Below are 19,199 nucleotides of genomic sequence, written 5' to 3'. Positions count from 1 at the left end.
TGTAGTGCAGTCTTTGTTCACATATCATTGATAGTTCAAATAGAAATGGAAAGTACCGTTTTATCACAGATATTAACCAGGCTGTGCACTATACCCACAGCGTATATAATTAATCCATCTCATTCAAAGAAATGTATATAGTGTTATATCACCAATGCAAAAATAGCAAAGGCATAGGAATCAAGATTTCTTCCTCCAGTGTCGGCTGGCGAACAAAGACACATTTTTAAGGAAACCTCACTGATTTTCTCACAAAGAAATGTGATACAGCCGTACGTAGGCAGCACCAACAAGGTTGCATTATAAAAATGCTCCAGATTTAGCAACACTTCAGCAGTATGTGAGACACAATCCATTCAAATAGAATCTGCCATGTAGTGTAGTTCTGCACTATAAAACATTTACTGGCTTTTCAGTGTGTTCACCCACTAAACTGTAAGATACTGGAAAATATGATGCATTTTAGTTTTAAGGGAAAGGTGGCCTGAAAGGATCAATCAGGTTTCATAAATTTGAATTAATAAAGACTATTTTTGCTTGCCTTACATCAGTGACAATGCCCTAGATGTACTATAGCACAGTTTGTCTCCCTGGTCAGAGAGCCAATGGCAGTGGATTCTCAGGAATGGGTGGGGCAAAACAGTATGACTCAGATATTTTTTATTGGCTCCCGTGTCCCCATGAATGCGGTCACCATGGAGACGTCTCTGCTGTTTCACTTTCAGGACGAGGGCGCTCAGCCCCTGAACCTGTCGTCCAAGCCTAAGACAGCCGAGAGCAAGTCACCCACCTCCCCCACTTCCCCACAGGTCTCTGCGCAGAAGCTGGGCCCCGGGTCCCTGAAGCACAGCGCCCCCACCAGCATCGGCAGTCCGCCCACTCGAATCAGCTCCATAGGTACCACACCTGCACGTGCAATACACCTGGCTGCTGCTTCACAATATATCCTCCTGCCTCTCCAGTACACTTGCTTATCTATACTATACACAATTTCTTCTTTTACTCTTTACTAGCCTAATAAGTCACTAACATGTTGGTGCTATTATTATTATTATTATTATTATTATTATTATTAAGAAGAAGGAAAACACACCAGCCTGTCTCACTCTTTATACCTGCATATGCATGCACATCCAAACAGACATACGCTAATATAATTGTTTTTTCTAATGCATGTATTATTGGTGAAGTTATGCCCTTATATATTTACAAATAATTATACAACCAAATACTAGTAATTAAGGAATGATGGAAATTCCTACATTATACAGAAAAAAATCTAGTACTGATTTATTAGTGTGTTTATTAGCATAACAAGAGACCAGGGATTTCCAGACTTGGTCAGTGTGTGAGAATGAAACTCAGGCATTTGTTAGGCGAGAAAAGGTGCTCTCGGTGCAGCTGAATGAAGAACACAGGGAGCGGGCAGGACAGGCTGGACGTATTGTCAGATGAGATTAGACGAGCCTCTCACACAACTCCACTCTCCCGGTGAATACGAGCCCTCAGCGTTAGCGCCACGTTCAGCCGTTAGCCATTTTTTCCTTTCATCTCCGTGTTTTTCAACAAATCGCAGGATTTAATAACAGATTACCGGATTTGTTGTCCAGATGTTTTTTTTTTTTATTGTGAAAAATGGATTAGAGTGTAAGGTTGGTTGGAATCCTCCTGAACGTGTTGAAGCGAGCCAGTCGCTCGGTGTTCGCCTTCTGCCCCGCCGTTGCTCCATCTGTTCCGCTGTGTTTATCAGGTCAGCAAGATTCATAACTCCACTCCACAGCGAGCCCACTTCACAGCTGTACGCATTGTTTACACGCCGTAGTCATTTGTCTGCATGTCTGTGTGCGTGTACAGGCATGCCTGAGATTCTAAGTGATTTGTGCCTTTTACATGTGTGTGTGTGTGTGTGTGTGTGTGTGCCTTTTTAATTCCCCCACATCTGTCATCTCTCCTGATCTTTTGACCACCCCCTTCTCCCAATTTTTGGTCCCTGCTGTCACATACTGTAACTGAATGTGTCCTGGGACAGCTCAGTTAGCCTCACACTCCTTCCCCCAGCCCCCCTCTCAGGACCAAAAGTGACAGCCGTACATCTCCCTGACCCCTCCATTCCCTCTATTTCACTTTCACCATGGAGACGAGGGCTTGACATTCTGTCCTTCAGACATCCTTTCACTCACACACCAACCTACAATCTCTGCCATCTTTCGCTCTGTCCTTTTCTGTGATGCCAGAACCACCTTTCACTCTGTTCTTCAATACGATTCCAGAACAATCTCTCACTCTGCCCTTTACTGTGATTCCAGAACAATCTCTCACTCTGTCCTCTACTGTGATTCCAGAACCACCTTTCACTCTGTTCTTCAATATGATTCCAGAACAATCTCTCACTCTGTCCTCTACTGTGATGCCAGAACCACCTTTCTCTCTGTTCTTTACTGTGATTCCAGAATAATCTTTCACTCTGTCCTTTAGTGTGGCTGCAAAACCATCTCTTAGTGCTGTGTGGTCAGCGGCTGATACAGGGTAATCAGAAAGAATAGAGCCACGGCCCCACCCTCCAGATTAAAGCCAGTGGCCACTTCAACAGATTTACTGGTTCTGACTTCTTTTTTTTAAGAGTTCACTTGTCCGCCACTACGAATCTGAGCACTTAATCTGCCCTGAGATGCCATTTACTGGTGGATTACTGCAGATTAAGAGCCGTAATCTTCCGCGGGTCTTTGTTAGGTTTAACCCGAGAGATGGGAAGTATGATAGCATGAAGCGAGGCTCTCACAGATGGAACTGACGCCATTGGCCGGTAAGCTGTGGAAATAACACAAATAATAATGTCGAGAAGAAGCCGGGAATCATCTTTGATACACGCTGGGCAGATGTTCCGGGGGGAAATTAGCGGGGCTCGGGTTTAATAGGAGTAATCTGTGCGAATCGGGGCAGAATGCAGTTTATTCGCCTTTTCTCTTTGGAGAATTTGCGGAGCTTTAGAACGAAAATGCATAAACCCTCTGGATCCCCTCTTATGAGAAGCGCCAAACAAAAAACGGGAAGCTTTTAAATGATCGGAGAGGGCCGTGTGCATTCCAAAGGGTCCCCGCCGTGCTTGTTTTACTGTGTGTGATTCTGCCCCAGGGCACATGGCTGACATTTACAGCAGTAAATAATTACAAGATTAATGTAACCCTGTATGATTTGCTCCTATTAGTGAGAACATGCACAGTAACAGTAGAGGATGCATCGGTACATTCAGACACACTTGTGGTGCCTGTACATGTGAGGGTGGGTATATTCAAAAACACACTTGTGCTTGTGCGTTTTTTGTTAGGTATATTCAAGCAGTCTTTTCCTTACCATGCCTGTGGTGGTTATATTCAAACACACGTTAAATGTTACTGTGTGCGGGGGGTGGTTATATTCAAATATACCTTCTATGTCAGTACGTTATGAGCTGATGTTATTTAAAAGCACTTTCGGTGTCAGTATGTGAGGGGGTGGTTAAATTCAAGTGGAGTGGTGGGTGAAAAGGAACACATTGAGAATCAGACGTGCCCAGGGACACAGTGAATCAGGCAGAACCTGGCAGGCAAGTGTGCATGTTAATGTATTTACACTGCACATCCAGAGAGCGTTCACTGCAGGGTCTCTGTGTTTTCTTCCCGAAGGCTTCACCCCTGGCCCCACCACACAGACACACACACGCACGCACAGGCACACGCACACACGCACACTCAGAATGACCCTCTCTCTCTTCTTGCAGACCTCCTCTCCTCTATCACATCTGGCGGGTTCTTGAATGACCATGAGGCGGTGACCAAAGCCTTCCAGGAGGCCCGGCAAATGAAGGAGCAGCTGAAGAGGGAGCAGCAGGTGCTGGACGCCAAGGTGGCCGCGGTCAGCAGCCTGGCCCTCAACAATGGCCGTTCAGAGAAGGTCAGAGAGCTTGCTGCTCACAGTAACCTGTTTTGCATATGTCCTGTGTGTGCGTATGTGTGAGTGTATCTATACACATTTAAAAATGATTTTTTCTAGGCCTGGATTCTTAATATAGGTCTACAGTACATTAAGTAATGTACATATTTTACTATCACAATATCCTGAGAGGCAGGACTATGTAGAGGGTTATCTGTAAGGCATATACCATTTTCCTCAGATCAAAATAACTGAGTTTCAGGATACTAAAGATACAGAAGAGAAAAACACGCTATTCAGATATTTAATCTTCAAGGAGTGCTGGGGGCAGGAATTCTGTCAGGCTCCTTCTGCGGTGAGGCTGCTAACGCTCTGCCAGATGCTAATGCCAAGTGACACCGGCTGTTCCTCAGCAGCTAGGCTAAACGCCGCTTATTTGTTAAACACGCAGGAGTCAGCTGGTACACATTACGGTGCAGAGGAGCTTCAGAAGCATCTGTAATGATACTGTTCAACATCCCTGCCTCTGCTTTTCAACACACACAAACACACACTGTTCAGTACACAAAATATTTATATTCCTGTAATAATTTTTTCATGAAGTTCAACATAAATCTTTTTGGACCAATAGGCATTGTTTATGGATAGCTCAAAGGCAGGCCTCGTGCTTTTATTGGAAGCTCATTAGTCATATTTTTTCTCTTTGCCGTGTTTAGCCCTCTTCAATGGTTGTCAAAGTATGTCCTAGCACTATCCTACCCTCTTTACATGCGATTACAGAAGACTCCAGAGCAGTGCTACTCTCTTCAGTTGTAGCTACTGGATGGCCCAGTGCTGGGCCACTTTCTTTAGCTGTGGCTACAGGAGGCCTGATGCTAGTCGGTTCTTTATAGCTGTGACCATGGGAAGGCTCAGTGCATGGCTGTTCTCTTTAGCTGTGGCTACAGGAGGGCCTGATGCTTAGCTGTCATTTTTAGCTGTGGCTACAGGAAGGACTGATGCTTGGCAGCTCTTTTTAGCTTTGGCTACGGGCTGATGCAGCTCTTGAGTGGCTACGGAAGCTGGTGTGTCTCTTTAGCTGTAGCTGCAGGAAGGTCTGGTGCTAGGCTGTTCTCTTTAGCTGTAGCTACACGAAGGCCTGGTGCTTGGCTGTTCTCTTTATCTGTGGCTACAGAAAGGCCTGATACTTGGCTATTCTCTTTAGCTGTGGCTACAGGAAGGCCCGGTGCTTGGCTGTTCTCTTTAGCTGTGGTTACAGGAAGGCCCAGCGCTTGGCTGTTCTCTTTAACTGTGGTTACAGATCACTCCTCAGTACCGATGGCAGTAATTGTCCTGACTGCTCTTCTGCTGATGGAGCTACATTAGAATAATCCCTCGCTTTCAGCCTCTCTCCATTTTAATCTGATTTAATGCAGATCAGCTGCTGTTTAACACATGACTTTAGGCTGACTGTAGACGCTGCCTTTCTTCCTTTTCCTCCTCTTGTCTTGCGTTTCTGTGAAGGCGTTTGAAGGCTGTACACGCCCTGAATAGGCCATATGGGGTCAGGCAGCTCTGAGACAAGACAGTTCCACTCAGAAGACTGTCAGATGCTGGATAAGGGGGAGGGGGGGTGTTACAGAGAGCAGAATCATTCACGGCTTGATCGTTGGAGGGAGGGTGGGGTATAGACACCACGAGGCAGAATATAAAGATTAGAGAGCAATGGCGAAGCTCGCGTTCATAACTGCTGTCAGATATGATATGTCTCCAGAAAGTCATGCATAATCTGACTTGTTGGAGACAACTGGTCTCCTTTGCTTTTATAGACAGTGAGAGCATGTTTGTAAAGTATCCATGGTAAAGGCAGGACTCTATTAAAACACACTGCAGGGAGGAGCTTTGTCAGGAGTGTGACTTTCAGTAATTATCCTTTAAATAATTAATCTCACAGTGCAAGTAAAGTCTCAGTCAGTATAAACTATTTAAGTGTCTCCCAAAATGTGTCATTTTATTCTGTTTCTGTATTCTGAGCCCGATGTAGTCGCAACTGCCCATTTGCCTGTCATTTCTCTGTGTCAGGGGCTGCCAGTTTCTTCCCATAGATGTGTACTGCAGAATTTCAGCATGGACCCCACCTTTCTCCCAATTTCAGACAGATGCCAAATCCTTCAGTGAATCTGAAACCCCAGACTGGATTCTGCCCAGGCTGTGGGATGTTGTTGGGTTTTCTTTGTGTGCCAACGACCTTTCACCCCATGACAAAGGGAACTAGGCAGTGCTGATATCCTGTTGCAGGGCCGAAAAGACAAATCTGTTGGCCCTCTCTGGAGTAGAGCTGCAGCTTGTGAGCCCTCTTCGCATTGGTCACCCAGGTGCCAACGCTTCCAGAATTCAACAGCCAGCTGCCCTATTGGACAATTAGCACCGAAAGTAGCTGAGGGTTATCTGTAGTTTTTGAACGTTTTTACTTTGAATTATGGGGAAGTGTGCAGTTGTCTGCAAATGAGGATTCGGCGTTCTTTTCAGCTGTTACCCCCCACCCCACGCCCCCATCAGCCGTGTGAGAGAAAATGAGGATAGTCCACTCTTTACTGCTTCCTGTTTGAAAACCCTGTTTGTTTAGCACATTTATTCAAATCTGATCAATTAACTCTGAGGAACAGTTTGATTCTATCACTGAGAATAGAAAAATGCATTTCATTACAGCATCCCAATCTGCACAGGTCACGCCGTAATGGAGGGGACACTGTTAAGTGTATTTTTAAAGAGGCCATGTTTTTGAGATGTATTGTAATTGTATAATTAGGTTGTAAATGCAGCTCCTGGGTAGGGAGATCTGAGTATGTATTTACAGAGATGGGGGTGTGAAATGTAAATGAGCAGGCAGGCTGCATTAGTTATGCAAATGTGGAGTAAATCAGCCTTTATGGAGTGTAATAAACACCCATGGGGGTGTGTGGTCTGGCCCTCTCTCGTTTCTGGAGTGTTGCCCCACAGTCGCTCGCCACCGTGCGAACCGAGAGAGGGGGCATGGTCCCGCAGGTGGCCCCGTCGGAACACCCGAAAGAGGGAGCGGAGGGGCGCTGCTCTCCCCCTGCTCTCCGAGGCAGACCTCTCAGATCCGGGCAGGGGGAGGGCAGAGGACGCCGTTCGGGTATTTGGATAGAAGGCCACACGTGTTTAAGTGGGGCTCGTAATAAGCCCATATTCAATGCTATTCTCATCATTTGTACAGGCTGACCTTCACCCATGATGCTCCTCAGGTCTAACAGCAGGTGCTTCGGTCCATGCTGTTGTTTTAACTGCGTCTCAGCGGGTTTCAGTGGCAGAAGTTAAAGAGCGTGTTTGCGCTTGGATACTGTGCTACTGAAGTCAGAGCTCGGCCTCAGATTTCCTGATTCTTTCAGTTATAGCTTCAGCACAGTTACAGCTGCTAAGACTGCTAAGACAATCACCCACTGCCCACACCAACATCGCACACACCACTATCCACTCAAACAACCCACTCACCACTGTCCACTCCAATAACCCACTCACCACTGTCCAGACCAACATCACACTCACCACTTTCCACACCAACATCACTCTCACCACTGTCCACTCCAATAACCTACTCACCACTGTCCACACCAAAATCACCCTCACCACTGTCCACACCAACAGCCACACTCACCACTTTCCACACCAACATCACTCTCACCACTGTCCACACCCAACAGTCCACTCACCACTGTCCATACCAGCAACCCACTAACCACTGCCCATACCCAACAACCCTCTCACCACTGTCCACACTAACATCCCAATAAGACCCTACACCAAAAACTTACCTAACACTACATGCACCAACAGCCCTTTCACCATTATCCACAGACAAACTCAATTAAGAACTCCCGACAACATCTGACTCAACAGTCCCACAAAAACCAACCGTACTACTACCCACACCAAAATCCACTCACACCTCTACACCAACAACCCATTTCCTACTGCCGGTACAGCACCTTCTACTGTGTCATTTTTCTGTCTACATCTATGTGGTAGAAATGGATGCACTGCACCCTGCTGGATCTTTGGGGAAGCGCTGTATGGTACCGAGCCTAGAGGAAGCCCTCATTGATTAAATGTGCAAGAGAAAACAGTCACTGATTTACTGCATGATATTTCAGCTTGTGCATTAAAGTGCTAAACACTCACACCACAGAATTTATTCTGCTTTTGTAATGAGTTGCCTTTCCTACTTGATTGATTGATTGATTGATTGACTGACTGACTGTTGTATGTACATTGTATAGGAGAAGACCCTGGAGAGTCTGTCACAGCAGCTGAAGCAATCAGAGGAGGGAAAGTTCAGCCACACCCTGATGGACTTCAACATGAGCGGAGACTCAGATGGTGAGCTTTTCAAACTCGCTCAGTTATGACCGTGAAAAGATAATGTGTGTGCGTGTATGTGTGTGTGTGCCAGTGAGTGTGGCTCTTTGTGTGGGTATGTGCATGCGTGTGTGTGTGTGTGTGTGTGTGTGTGTGTGGCTCTGTGTGTGTATGTGCTCGTGTGTGTGTGTGGCTCTGTGTGTGTGTGTGTGTGTGGTTCTGTATGTGTGTACGTGTGTACAGTATGTGTGTGGCTCAGTGTGTGTGTGTGTGTGGAGGAGGAGCTGGTTGGATAATGCGCCTCTCTGCTCCCACCCACAGGCAGTCCCAGCGTGTCTGATTCACGGATGTTTCGGGAGGCTCGGGGCAGAGGGGCCGGGGAACCTCACATAAAACGTCCCATGAATGCCTTCATGGTCTGGGCAAAGGATGAGAGGAGGAAGATTCTCCAGGCTTTCCCCGACATGCACAACTCCAACATCAGCAAAATCCTGGGTAAGACACCCCCTGGGAAGAGCAGAGAGAGGGGGGAGGACATCCATGATAATCCCATTGTGTGTTCATGCTCTCCGCACTTCTCCAACACACGGGAGCGTACGGCATCTCTCTTCGTCCCAGAGCACAGAGATTTTTTTGTACAGCCCTACCCCCCAACACACACTGCAAACAGCTTACTCAGTGCCCTCACCCCACCAAAAAACAGACAGACAGCTGCTCAGTCAGTGCCCCCCACCAAAAAACACAGACTGCTCACTCAATGCTGCCTAACCTAAAAACACAGACTTCTCACTGAGTGCCCCCCCTAACCTAAAAACACAGACTGTTCACTGTGCCCCCCTGCCTAAAAACACAGACTGCTCACTCAGTGTCCCCCCACCTAAAAACACAGACTGCTCACTCAGTGCCCCCCCACCTAAAACACACAACTGCTCACTCAGTGCCCCCCCACCTAAAAACACACAGACTTCTCACTCATGCCGCCTAACCTAAAAACACAGACTCTCACTGAGTGCCCCCCCATAAAACACAGACTGCTCACTCAGTGCCCCCCCACCTAAAAACACAGACTGCTCATTCAGTGCCCCCCACCTAAAAACACAGACTTCTCACTCAGTGCCCCCCGCCCACCTAAAAACACAGGCTGCCCCCATCCCCACAAATATAGCTCACTCTGTGTGGCCCTGGCTGCTCACTGTACTTCTCGTCTCTAAGAACCGATTCTGGCTCAAATGTCATGTTTTTCTATTTTTTTTATCTCTTGTTTGGCAAACATCTGTAAAAACCATAAATAGGCACTTTCACCTGTAATAATTCCAGTGATCATCACAAGGATGGAGAAAAGGGATGGCAGAACCCGACTGTTATTACTTGAATCCCTGGCGATTAATGAATTGTTCTGGAGTAGCCGGCTCCAGCTATGATGATATGATTCATTATGCATTAAACAAGCACTTCAGTTAGTCTGACATTTTATTCCCACCCCGGGATTGTGTTTGACATTTTCAAGAGCTTCTAAGTATTTTATTCAGCAGTGAAATGTGGTTTTAATAAGGCACTGCTCTGAATTGTTAACAGAAGGAGTTTCCTATTTCTCCATGTCTGGGCCAGCCGAGACAGCTTTTTCATATTACACACAGTAGTGAGAGTCAGGGTGTAAATCCAGCACACACACACACAAGCGTGCGCACACGTGCACTCATTGCAGGTGCAGGTGTGTGCATGTGTGCATATGTGTATGTGCGTGTGTGTGTGCGTGCGTGTGTGTGTGTGCGCGTGTGCACTTGTGCGTGTGTGTGTGTGCGTGTGTGTACACATGCGTGTATGTGTGTGTGCATGCCTGTGCATGTGTGTCTCCTCATGCACGCTCATACGGGAGTGCTGACTGTGTCTTCCTCTCAGGGTCCCGCTGGAAGGCCATGACTAATCTGGAGAAGCAGCCATATTACGAGGAGCAGGCGCGCCTCAGTAAGCAGCACCTGGAGAAGTACCCCGATTACAAGTACAAGCCCCGCCCCAAGCGCACCTGCCTGGTGGACGGCAAGAAGCTGCGCATCGGCGAGTACAAGGCCATCATGCGCAACCGCAGGCAGGAGATGCGCCAGTACTTCAGCGTGGGGTAAGCATGACTGCGCAGAACGGACCCATGCACATCTGTGCGCACCAGCATTACTATGTGTGCGAGGCCAATGCTTCTTCAGCTTACTTAACAAACAAAAAAACATTTTAAATATTAGGAATAGTAAATCAAATCCTTTAAAAAAATTTCCATAAACTGTCATGTCATTTCTTAAAGTGTGAGAAAATTACTGGTTGTGGAATTTAATACTGAACAATGGGGAGCTGTGTGTACCATAACAACTCTGCTGAAATAATTATATGTTAAAAACAGTTTTATATTTCATCCTGTAAATATTTACCTCATGATTAAATGGAGGTGCCTTACTTATTTACCTCCTTATATTGCTTGATTTCTGAAGCTAAATCACAGATTCTGAGAAATCAGTTGATCTCTTCATATCATAATATCAGATTTTCTCACAATGCTTAATATTCTAAGCATATTTACACCTAATGACAGTGTCCCTGAAAATACATTTATATAATTTATCCCAATGAAAGAAACATTTTTGAACAAAAGCCATTTATAAAATAAAACCTTTTTAAAAGCTCTTTGTACAATAATTGGCAATATGTGAATGTTTATTAATACATTTACACACACACACACATATACAGTGCATGATTTGTAATGCATTAAATCGTAGTTTAATTCATTAATTTCAATTGTTTCGACCTTCATTGTTAATTTCTGCTTCTAAAGCCTGATGACAAAAAATACAGATTTAAAAAAAAAAAACTGAAATTGTCTCCCGTTCGGCGTATAAATACTAACGGAAGGAGAGCGGCTTGCGCGCAGCTTTTCACACTTTGGATAATGTTGCACGCGGGCAGCACTGTGCCCTGAAAATGGAAACAATCTGGTCTGGTCTGGCCCTCAGCCCCCAGCACAAGAAAAAGAAACCAAATTAAGTGGTAGGTGGTTGTGCCATTTTACGGTTATTTTTTTTTTGAGCAGTTATGCAAATCTCAGTGATTTTTCATTGTATGGAAGGCTTTCATGCCTTCAAAGTAACCATTTTATTCTCATTAGCGCTTAATGGGCATTTTGCCTCCTTTTTCTAAAAAGGCTGATATTTACTTTAAAATACCTCATTTCAACATGCGAGTGTACTGTGGTATAATGCGAGCCATCCAAGCCGACATTGGCACTGTCAGTTGTGATTCCACAGTATAGTAAATTTGGGGGAATACAACATGCTTTTAATTAAATGTATAGTGAGTCTTGCAAGACAGATATTTAGTCATCATTACAGGATAAACATACCCATAAAGCCAACATTTTCGTGAACTGTTAATAAATAGAAATCAGAATGTCTTTCCTTTTATTGTTTCCCTTGAACTACAAACAAGCATTTTCCCTCTATCTACAAACTCTAATAGTGTTCAAAGTGATATTAAAACATAATCTTTCAACATTATTGTATGCTACAGTAAGTGCAAATATTGTGTTTAAGTTGATGGCCCTGAAATCTATATTAATGAGTGTCTCTCTGCATTCATCAATGACACCGTTACTGATGTGCTGTATGTATCCATATTAAAGGCCCAGGAAACTGAAATTTGAATTCTTTGCTGATGTGTAGTTTTAATACTCTTTTGCATTCACTAATGGCCCAGAAATATTTTTAAATGATTCTTGCAACAACAACAAAAATTTTTTTTTAGAAAAGCATGTGCCGAGATTGGCTTGCTTTCCCCCTAGGCTAAACGGCTGGTTTTCAGGGGGTGGGGTTAGCTGGGCACAATGTATGGCACTAAAATGCTAAGACCGGTGAAATCCTTTCTACTTATATTTTTTTCTTTTGTGTAGGCAAGCTAAGTTGGAAATAGCTAAGCATTGTGCCATCCAGAGAATGTGCTTTTTTCTTTTCTAAAAATGAAGAGACCCACAAACAAATGGGTTTCATTTCTGGAGGCCCACTGGCACTGCAATATTGCAATAACCCCAGCAGTTTAACATTTGTGGTGCCCATTTTCGCAAGGACTTTACCAACCAACTATCAACAAAAACAATGAGGCTTTGTAACTTCATATTAGTATCTGTGTCTGTATTAATATAGAGTCAATGTTTTAATTAGTGGAATACCTATGAAATTGTTTGGCTGTATTAATCACAGTCTCCTCTGTGACTCTCTGTAGGCAGCAGAGCCAGCTACCCCTGGCATCGGCAGTGTACCCTGGGGCCCTCTCCATGGCAGGCATGCCCTCCCCGCAGGTACCCTCTGAGCACTCCAGCATGTCCAGCAGCCCGGAGCCAGCCACGCCCGTCATCCAGAGCAGATACCTGAGTGGTCCTAAAGGGGAGGAGCCACGCATCAAAGAGGAGGAGCTGCGCCTGGACGACAGCAACGGCGATGTCTACGACGACTTTGACTACGACGATGAGGACGGTGACTACGGCAGCGACAGCGAGACCAACCTCGTTACACAGGCCCACTGATCTGGGATCAGCCGGAGGGGACCGACCCCACCCATATCACGCCCACGCCCCCCCCCCCTCCCCCCTCCCCCCGTACACCTACTAACCACCGAAGACTCTGTCAGAACCAAGCCGCTCCCACCTGTCCCGGTTTCAGCAGCCAATCACAGGACTGTCTCACAGTGACTGTTACACAGAGGAAAAAGTCTTAAAGGAAACAATTAACCGCCGTGACGTCTGCTGAACCCTGCATCAGAAAAAATAACTAAATAAGCTATGGGACGTAAAAATGACAAAGCACTGAAATATGACCTTCTGGACCTGTTTGTTGATAGAAAGACACTTTCAAACTGCTTTTTTTTTGGGTTCTATTATATTCTCACTCAGGTACACGGTGCCAACAAGTGGCTTGTGAATGTGATTTGATGTTTTTGTGCTACACTTTTAAGAGAAAAATAATAAAAAAAAGAGTTTTACATTTTTTTTTCTTTCAGGAAAAAGCACCTGATATGAGTGAAGACGAGGCTTCTCTCTCGCGGTTCGTTTTTTCTCCAGCTCGAAGCTGTTGACAGATTCTCTCTGTCAGTCGTCCATACAGACACTGCAGCCAACAGGAAGTGCCAAATCTGTGCCGCGCGCTGAGAATAGGCGACGCTTTTCAGCCCCTCGCCCACGGTCGGGACGGCGCGCCGTCCCACGCCGTGGGGGAGAAGGGAGGACCGTTTTTAGACAATCCCCGCGAATCCCGGACCACCAGCAGCTTGTGATCTCGTTCACCTCCTCCCGCCCCGCGTGCGTCTCACTTTTATTCCCCCCCTCCATTCCGCCCATGCTGTCCATACGTGCTGTTCTCAGGTGAAGAGGACTTGTGACAGGAGGTAGAAATGTTCAGAAGCAGCTCGGGGGATGAAACTTCACCTTTTCCATTGTCCTTGTCCTTCGTACACTTTGACTACATTTGCAATTGTTTTATATATAAATATATAAATATATACATATATATGAATATATTGTTGCTTTTTCCCATGGATGCTGAACAGTTGCACTTCTTGTGGAAGGATACAGTACTCAGCATTTGACTGAGTTTCTCTCTAGCTGCACGGGTGTGTCACGTCCTAAGAACTCCCACTGCCCGAATCAGAGGAGACAGGCAGAAACCATAATTACCCCAGAGAGAAAACTTATATTAATTCCTTGGTTTGCAGAGAAGACCCTTTATTAATTTCCCTGATCCACAAAAGCTTAGGAAATGTGAACAGCTGTACAGCATGTCAGTGGACTGTGATGCAAGATTTGGGAATCACAGTCGATCACAGTTACACAGCTACTGAGAATCATTTTATGTCCTTGCAGAGCCAACCCTGTTCCTTGGTGACTTATTTATACACCCTTACCTATTGTAAAGGCTGGATCGTGAGTTTACCCCCTTTGTAAAGGCTGGACCATGGGTACATACACTCTGTAAAGGTGAGGCTGTATGTTTATACACTAATGACAAGGCTACACAGAATTTATTCAGTTTGTAAAAGGCTGGGCCATGAGCTTATACACTCTGTGAAGGCTTTGGTGTGAGTTTATACCCTCTGTAAATACATGCCTGTGGGTTTATACATGTAAAACACAGGACTACATGTGTATTCTCTATACAGGTTGGGCTGTGGGTTTATACTGTTTGTAAAGGCTGTTTGTTACACACTCATAATAACAACCACCGGCTTTATAGTTGTGTCTGAGAAGGAACCTGGCACAAGGTGTTTGACTGTTGGAAACGTGAGCACACCATTGATTCAGCTCTTGGAAATGGTGTAACTTTCATCCCCAAGTTAAATTTGATCTGCTTAGATCACTGCTGTCCTTCACTCTGCTGTTCTTATTGGGAGGAACCCATCACATTCTGCATGTCAGTGTTTCCTTTGTATTTAAATACTGTATTTTTTTCAATCAATCTGCCTCTAGTGTAATAATATTAATAATAATTATGATGGTCAGCTGTTCCTACGTTTAGTATGTTATGTATAATTTATTTTTTCCTTTATTGGGTATTTATTACCTTATGAAACTGCTTATAAAAAGAGCAGTACATTTAGCTGTTAGGTATTTAGATCTTAGAGTATCTTTTTACTTTTGATTTGAGATTTTTGTCTATTTTGTTTTTATTATTATTATTATTATTATTATTATTATTATTATTATGTTTTTGTTGTTATTATTATATATTATTATATAATAATAATAATAATCCTGTTGACGCTGTTATTTTTGAGGAGTCTGTACAATTTACTGCTGTTGCAAAGGAGAAAAGACTTACTTTCAGTTGTGCATCCTCATTAACTTTCATGTCCAAACCCATTTCTTAAAGCACTCTGTATGGACAACTAAAAGAACACATTTTTGTAATGGTTTATGTATAATGTGAAATGTCCTCTTTTTTGAAGATGAAGAAAAATTATATTGTACCCAGTTTTCACTGAACAAAAAGAGCCTGGCTCACAATTGCTGGGATTTTTTCACATGCAACGCCTTGGAACATCATTGGTTTGGACCACAGTCTCCACCCACCTACGGTCTTGCGATGAATCATGCAGTCTACAGGGTACTGTGCCAGATTATGGGTGTCATGGGCAGGTCTAGCAGCTAATCACAGAGCTGCCCCCTCTATACAGGAGCTTTTGGCTGTGTATCTACATACGCTCAAAGTTTACACTGTTTACACCCCTATATGTGTACAACCGAAGATCGTTGTAGCAAGGGACCAGTGTCTGGTTTGGACAGTATGCCTATGATGCCAGTGATGTTCCACCGTGTTGCTATGGCCATGGAAGATGACATGTTTTGTTTATGTATCTCCTGACCTGGAGAAAATGCTTTGTTTTAGCTCCACAGCATGGCTTAGCCATGTCAATTCTTCAGGTGAGCTGCCAGAGTGTGATCCTTACTGTCATACCCTGCCAGTCAGTTACCATCACAGTCACCATATCATACAGTGACCCCCAACAACCATGCCCTACTATATAGCGTAGTTGCCTGCAGGAAAGTGATCCTTATAATCGTACAGTGTGAGGCAATGATCCACATGGTCACACCCTGCCAGAGTAATCCTGATCCACTCCATTGTTAGACCCTATTCTTGAGGAAAAGTTTACACAAACAGCATAGAAAGCTTTTTTAAGGGGAGGAGCTAGAGGCATGTGATTGATGTGATGGAGGGGGTGGAGTTACTCACTTCAGCAGGCATGCTGTTTGCTACAACAATAATAAGTGCAGTAATAATAATGTTGATGAAAAAAAATAAAAGACAATCAAAGTCATAAATGGAGCTCAAAACAAAGTTATAGAGTAAACAAACTTATCTGTCTCAACTTGAAATTAAAGATAATTTTGTAAATATAAGAGGTATAGATTTATATTTTGTTCATAACACAGTGTAATATAAGTTGTATATTTCTTTTGTCTTTTATTGATGTTATCCATGCCACAAAAAGAGCAGTTGTTGTGTTATCCATGCCACAATAAGAGCAGATGTTGATGTACTCTTACAAAAAAAAGAAAAAAAAGAAAAAAAGCCGTGGGTTGACACCTTCTGTTCCGAGTTCACTTTTTCAGTATTATTGCCAGTTAAGGCTCTAATAAAGACAGCAATGAGTTCTGTAATGCCCTGCTGGTCCTGGTGAGTGCTTTCTGCGACAGTCATGTGATCTGTAATGCCTTGCTGAGCTTGGTGAGTACTTTGATGCAGTAATGAAGTCTATATTGCCTTGATGGGCCTAGCAAGAACTTTTACCAGATACTCTGTTTTGTATGATGGACATCATCACTAGTATGTAAACACTTGGTTGTCCAATCACTGAGCTATCAGACTTCACCACCATGTAACCAAGAATTTCTAATTACTAGATAGGACAAGTAGATTGGACCAACTATTTGCAATTCTGCCATTTTTGTTGTGAAAACTGCAAAAATACTTTCTGTGAAATTAATAAATAAATAAGCAGATACGTTACTGAAAGTTCACATTTTAGTCATATGTAGGCTTGCTATAAGTTTTTTCTTTTCATTTTTTATGTACAGCATTTCTGTGTATTGATGTGCCTATTTCTCCCCCAGCTGGGTTTATTTTCAGCATGATATCACAAAAACAGATCTTTAATAAACATAATTATAAAGACAACAAAGGAAAGCATAACCTTGTCAACAACTGAACAATCTTTTTCAAATCATGTTCACTATATGTGGAAAGGAGGCAAGTACAGATAAGATAGTTAAAGGAGCATGCTGCTGTTAACCACCTTCTCGCACAGAGGTTTAAACATGAAATATTATCCTACACATCAACTGATACTTAAAATATTGGACCTCATTCACAAAACTTTTCTTTAATTCTAATTTAATGCTTTTGCTTTTAATACAAGTTCTTACGAAAAAAACAACGTGAGATTCATGAACAGACCTTTGATTTTGTACATATCCCAGGGGTAGCAGATTGATGAATGCCAATTGCTTGAAAATAAAACTCGCGTGCCTGTTCATGTTGATTTACCTAAGGAAACGCCTTATCGATCCCATAAAAGGCATGCTGCCTTTAGGGTCATGTGCCAATAGCAGCCAGTTGTCATCCTCCGCAAAAGTATTTGCGCCTCATACGCACAATCCCTAATGACGCACTCTCTCACAAAGACACGATTAGTGTTGGGTTTGGCTGCACGCTTGTGGATCTTTATATATCATTATCAATCATCATATATAACTTTTACCAATAAACAAAATGAATTACACAAGTTCCTAAATTAAGGCTATTAACATAAAAGAAAACTAAATTAAAACTTTTGATCATACCTATGAACAAATTCAAAAAATGATGAATGCCGAAATGTTTGTGGAAATGTATGTAAGCACAGTTGAACAAATTTGATTGTATGCGTGTTTCATGAATGAGACCCATAGACTTTCAGTATATACTTCAGACAGTTCTCCGAATGAATCCCATTCACAAAAAAACGGGAAGGCTATCGACAACTTCATTTGTTAGCTTAAGCCGAAAATCTGGTGGCATGCCGTGCTAAAGCTCGGCACCTTGGGGCAGGGATGCACCGCACAGTCAGGAACCAAATCTTAACAGTGCCAGCACAGATTGTAAAAGGGGGGCCTTGCCCATTGTTGTCCAGGAAGGGGGAGCTGTGATCAGCAGGGTAGTCCCTGCCTTGCTACCTGCAGTCTGCATGAGTCAGCTTTGGGGCAGGTTGGGCAGTGCTCCAGAAAAACAAGCAGGGTCTGGCTGCGCACATATCTATGCTCAGTCTCCAAAATGTACAGGGAACATGGCAGCTATTAAATAGGTCTACAAATCTGGAGAAAATGAAAAAATGTTGGACAGAAAAAATGTATCCACTGCATCCCCTTTTAAAATTTTTTTTACCAGATGTTACACTATTATGCTTGAATTTTAACCATTTTACGTAATCTTCTTATCTCCTCTGGTATTAAATGAAATGCTTACCAAAGAGAACACCAGTGAATGTCCCCAAAACCACAGATACTGGAAGAGACTAAACCATACACTGTGCAAGGATGTAGAAGCAGACACTAGCACTACAGACACAATCAATCAGAAGTGCTCAGTGCTTTTCCTGTGCAGTTATTTAATGAGGAACTCTCCCCTTCATATAAAACTAAACCTAATGCACCAGATGTGGAGATGGGGAAACTGTGCTTGAAGAGGTGCCTTTTTTATTGCAGTCGCTAAAATTGGTCATAGTGCCAATCATAAGGTTTTTTGACCTCAGTGTTTTAGCCTCATTCCAAAACCCAGCATTCTCAATGTTGACACAAAATAATTCCCTGGCAATTTAGTTTTTGTGAAATATTAAATATATACCAAGTGGTTCCCATCAAAGCTCTTTAAAAGCTATAATGCAATATTTGAAGAAACTAGGGTAGAAGAGATTCTACATTCTTAGGTAATGGAATGATTGCACTTGGGGCAATCTAAATTTTTAATTTGGTGCCTGCAGGGCAACCAGAAAACAAAGTTTATGTCCATCCCTTTTGTTTACTGTGCGTGTGTATGTGTGTGTGTGCGCGCACGTGCGTGCGTGCATGCGTGCGTGTGTTTTTCTAGTCAAAAAAACCATTATCCACTGTGTCTGAACTTCATATTTAATTGACCCCTTCCGTGTGGACACACTTTAATGCTTCAGATACTTTTATCCAAAATGTATGCTGCCACAACAATTCTGCGATTGAAAGATTAACAACTGAACGTAAGACATCGTTTTGCGCTAGTGTGTGCGTCTGTCCCTTAATTTCGCAGAGGGCCTGCTCCAACAGCTTGGTGAAATATGGAAATTTAACCGTGGGTGTTGGAAATTGAGTGAAAACGATGTCACATTAATGATTT

At 43.5% G+C, this 19,199-nt stretch overlaps 1 protein-coding gene across 9 annotated transcripts in view; it reads left to right on the top strand.

Moving 5' to 3' along the window:
• The window catches only part of sox5 (SRY-box transcription factor 5), a 174,345-nt gene extending 157,540 nt beyond the window's left edge, over positions 1 to 16,805 (top strand). For 7 of the 9 annotated variants that reach the window (XM_064343195.1, XM_064343194.1, XM_064343192.1 and 4 more), the window contains 6 exons: positions 726 to 897; positions 3,758 to 3,930; positions 8,187 to 8,286; positions 8,587 to 8,760; positions 10,165 to 10,381; positions 12,526 to 16,805. In XM_064343195.1, coding sequence (XP_064199265.1) covers positions 726 to 897; positions 3,758 to 3,930; positions 8,187 to 8,286; positions 8,587 to 8,760; positions 10,165 to 10,381; positions 12,526 to 12,826 — 1,137 coding nt within the window. In that variant the 3' untranslated portion in view covers positions 12,827 to 16,805. The remainder of the gene's footprint in view (positions 1 to 725; positions 898 to 3,757; positions 3,931 to 8,186; positions 8,287 to 8,586; positions 8,761 to 10,164; positions 10,382 to 12,525) is intronic. The other 2 variants (XR_010331213.1, XM_064343197.1) reach the window with 2 other exon arrangements.
• Positions 16,806 to 19,199: the final 2,394 nt, after the last annotated feature.

The sequence above is a fragment of the Anguilla rostrata genome, chromosome 7 (genome assembly GCF_018555375.3).
Source record: "Anguilla rostrata isolate EN2019 chromosome 7, ASM1855537v3, whole genome shotgun sequence".
Classification (NCBI taxonomy): domain Eukaryota; kingdom Metazoa; phylum Chordata; class Actinopteri; order Anguilliformes; family Anguillidae; genus Anguilla; species Anguilla rostrata.
This window is presented reverse-complemented; position numbering and strand designations above follow the sequence as displayed.